The following is a 3,719-nucleotide window of genomic DNA, read 5'->3' on the forward strand; positions in this document are numbered from 1 at the left end:
TACTGCATTTCCTACCATAAGTAATGAGTACTTAAATAACTTTTTATAGGGATCTAAAGAGCCCTCCATATTTGGCTAATCCAACATAATACAGTAAAAACCAGGCAGATCATTTAGAAGTCTTTAAACTTACTACTAAAACATGTTACAACTTCGCACACATGAATTTACACAGGTTTTGGTATCTGAAGCTAAAATTATATTAGCAGTCCAAAACAGAATGTAAAGATTTTAACTGCCAGTTAGCTTGGTATACTTGTAAAAGTCGAGTGTGCAAAATGCACTTCTAAAATGCAGTTTGTAACTAATTTTGGATAGTGAGAAACTGGTTAAAAGGTTGAAACTAATCTTTTTTTTAAAAAAAAAAAGTCATACCTATGCAATGACTAATAAAATTTAAAAGTCAATTTTCATTATATTTTTGTAGCTGCCTGTAAGCTGATTTCCCCACATACTGTGTTTTGTAGGAGTAATGAAACACTTAAGAAAATCCAAGTGATTTTATTTTGCTTATAGATGTACGTATAGTGTAACACTAGCATAACCATTTATATACAAAATTAGTTTAATATAACAGAACACTAACGATTTCCCCATCAGGCAATTATGACCGAGCAGACAAACACTGATTCACCACTTCCAGTAAGTGAGAGTTTTCCAAAGCAGCTGCTACACGTTCTTTATCAGCAAGCTGTTTATTAACTGTGCAGGAAAAAACACCACAGGAAATTGGTCAAAACATTGATGTACAGTATCTATTTTAAAGCATTTTATGTTGACACATAATCCCACTGTTGCTATGGTGCTCAGGTAGACTAGGAATTCCACAGATGCTAAGTACGCTGACAGCTGCAGTCTGAAGTCAAAGCTACCATATTACCACAAGTTAAACCAGCAAGCTGTTTATGATTCAGCAGCAGGGAGCTACACGTGTGTAGGTGTAACACAAGAAGAAGTTTCCCCCCAGCCTCTCCCCATTCTCTGAATCCTCCCTAACCCAGGCAAATCAATGACTAGCTGACAGTACAGGTTGCCTGAGGAGAGGTTTAAAATACAGTACAGAACGTATCAAAGTGTCATTATGACACATCCCTGTTCTGTAACATCCCCCAGAATCTGAAGCACATGAAGTCCCAGACACTGAACACCTGCTCTGCAGGTGTGGGAATCTCTCTCCTCTCTAATTTTCAAGATTAAAAAAAAAAACAGACGACCACACAACAGAGCACTGAAAACCTTACCTGCATGCTCAGAGGCATGTGTTCCTGGTGTTATATGAACATCCAACTTAAAAAAAACATAGTAAAAGAAAAAGGGAACAAGTCAACAAAATATTAGAAGCTTAAGTTCAAACTATTTAATGATACATCCAAGACGATAACAAAAAGAGGGGGAGAAGGACATTCTTGCCAATACCAGTTGCTGTATATAGCAGAATAAAATAAAGCCTAAAAAGAACATTCTGCATGCCCATCTGCTGAAGCCTGCTTCAGACAAGGGGGTGAGGCACCAACCTCTCCTCCTGTGCCCTCCACGACCCCCCTCGCCCCTGACCCCGCTGCCACAGAACTGTAGCTCTGCACCGCTGCTTCACCTGCTGCTCTCTGCTTCCTGCAGCGTCTCCTCCCTCACCCATGACGTGGACAAGGCCATAGTTATTTTTCACTGTAAATTAGTCAGCTTTTTTTTTTTTTTTGCCTTTTGTTTGTGTTTTTTTTTTCCCCAACACAACCCCCCTCTTTTGCTTTCCAGGATGATTTGATCGCTCACCTTGAATCTCTCGGGCAGAGACCTGAGCAGTTTCACCTTTATGGAGAGGCCGATTAAGGTCGCCATGCTGCAGTGCGGGATGGTGGGTGTGAACTCCACGGCCACCGTGCTCTCGGCATCATTCACCTGTCGCAAACCAAACACTGCCCGTGGGCCACCCCGCCCTGCTCCAGGGCAGCTGGGGCCTCGGTGCGACACGCTGCCTGAGGCTGGGCTTTGTCGCTCGGAGGTACGTTCACTGACATTCTTTAAATACTACGTGCAGGGCTACAGTCACCCTCTTTTGACGTTAGCCCGCCGCAGGTCTGGTGGCCCGGCGGCAGAGGCGGCTGCTCCGCCCGCGGGGACCGGCCAGCGGCAGCGGGGGACGGGCGGGACGGGACGGCCGCGGGGACCGGTCAGCGGCAGTGGGGACCGGGCGGGACGGGACGAGACGGCCGCGGGGACCGGTCAGCGGCAGTGGGGACCGGGCGGGACGGGACGGCCGCGGGGGCCAGGCGGTAAGCGCGCCGCAGCGCGGGTCTCACTTTCACTCGCACTTGCTCGACGACGTTCAGCTCCTCCAGGGTGAGGGGGTGCTCGGGGTCGTTAATGGAGCGAATGAGATGTGCCGGGTTAAGGAAAGCGGAGCGGAGCTGCACCGACCCCCCCGGCCCGCCCTGCCCGCCGCCCTTCCCCACAGGATATCGAAAATCTCCCGGTCGTCGATGGTGTCGGGCAGCTCGTCGTCCTCCTCCCGCGCCGTCACCGGCCGCTCCCCCGAGCGGCGGTAGATGAGCGGGTTGGCGTTCTCCAGCGGCGCGCCGCCGCCCGGGCCCGGGCCCACCATGGCGGCCGCTCAGACCCGGCCCGCCCCCGCTGCCGGGCGGCGCTGCCGGCGGGGCGGAAGGAGCCCGGACGCCATTTGCCGCCACACCGGGCGCGGGGGCGGGCACTCGGCGGCCCGTGTTGGCCGTGGCGGGAGCGCCCCCCTGTGGCGAGCAGCGAGGGCGCAGGGTGGCGGCGGCCGGGGCGGGCACGGGGGCGCGCCCAACCGCTCCAGGCTCGCACAGCTTTGAACTAAAGCCTGAGTGAGAAGCGAATGGCTTCGCAGGGGCCAGCGCCGCGGCCGAGGGGCTGTGAGGGACCTCTGAAGTGAACTTAGTGCTGCCGACGGTGTTCTTGCTTAATTTATTTCTTTACTCTCCTAATTAATTTGTAAAGTCAAACTGTATCTAACAAAAACCTGCAAACTTTAAGACACTAGAGTGATAGAATGTAATGATGACTTATTTTGGCATCATACACTCCTTTATAATGAGGTTAAAGCACATATTCCTGTGTAAATATATGATGTGTTACCTGTTTTAGCTTCCTTGCCATATGTTTGATTTCTCTTTGTATAGGGGCCAGGTTTGCTCCAAGCCCACAGCTTCACATCATGGTCACGGGTGAGAAGATGCGAACATGCTTCCCCAGGCGCAGGGCGGCAGTTTCCTCAGCAGCTGACAGAAAGAAAAGAGGATTTGAAAGGAGCTGAGGTTTGGTGCTTCAAAAGATGTTGCAGCTGGAAGAAGAGATGTATGTTGTGGTTCTGTTGCTCGGCACTGCCTTACAGAAACGGCGGTTACCTCAGGTGTGCTTTTGACTGCAGGGAGCTGGGCCAGATGGGGTTTGCCCTCAGCAGGACCTCTTCTGAAGATTACTGGTATGTTTACACATCTGCTGATATTTTAAATAAGACTACCTGTGAGCAAAGTTTCCATTTATCACTGCTTTCATCTTTGTTTTGTATTCCAGTCAGTTAATATATACAGTACATTGGCATTAAAGTTCGCTTTTTAATCTAATCCTTTATCTTAAATTGGTCTTTCAATTAGTGTATGTTGTTTTGGATAATACATTTTATTGGTAAGCATCATTTTTCTGGCTGCTTAGGAAATACAAAGCTGATGACGCTGACTTACCCA

The 3,719-nt window shown here is 49.2% G+C and overlaps 1 protein-coding gene and 1 long non-coding RNA gene across 2 annotated transcripts; one reads left to right on the forward strand and one right to left on the reverse strand.

Annotated features, from left to right (window-relative positions):
- Positions 1-485: 485 nt before the first annotated feature.
- CIAO2B (cytosolic iron-sulfur assembly component 2B) lies at positions 486-2,648 on the reverse strand. The gene is made up of 5 exons (XM_040615064.1): positions 2,458-2,648; positions 2,298-2,377; positions 1,771-1,896; positions 1,242-1,287; positions 486-702 (listed from the first exon to the last, which is right to left on the reverse strand). The coding sequence occupies exons 1-5, from the start codon at positions 2,597-2,599 to the stop codon at positions 605-607; spliced, it is 492 nt and encodes a 163-aa protein (XP_040470998.1). The 5' UTR covers positions 2,600-2,648; the 3' UTR covers positions 486-604.
- Positions 1,903-3,599, forward strand: LOC121097773. The gene is made up of 2 exons (XR_005831074.1): positions 1,903-1,999; positions 3,156-3,599. It is a non-coding gene; the product is annotated as an uncharacterized LOC121097773 (long non-coding RNA).
- Positions 3,600-3,719: the final 120 nt, after the last annotated feature.

Source organism: Falco naumanni, chromosome 15, assembly GCF_017639655.2.
Source record: "Falco naumanni isolate bFalNau1 chromosome 15, bFalNau1.pat, whole genome shotgun sequence".
NCBI classification, from domain to species: domain Eukaryota; kingdom Metazoa; phylum Chordata; class Aves; order Falconiformes; family Falconidae; genus Falco; species Falco naumanni.

Bases quoted from the DNA above. Each gene is read 5' to 3' on its own strand.
- CIAO2B (XM_040615064.1), bottom strand. From the start codon at position 2,599: ATGGTGGGCCCGGGCCCGGGCGGCGGCGCGCCGCTGGAGAACGCCAAC. The intron at 2,378-2,457 runs ATATCCTGTGGG...TTAACCCGGCAC, and splicing joins CGACGACCGGGAGATTTTCG to ATCTCATTCGCTCCATTAAC. The intron at 703-1,241 runs GTAAGGTTTTCA...TTTCCTGCACAG, and splicing joins ACATGCCTCTGAGCATGCAG to TTAATAAACAGCTTGCTGAT.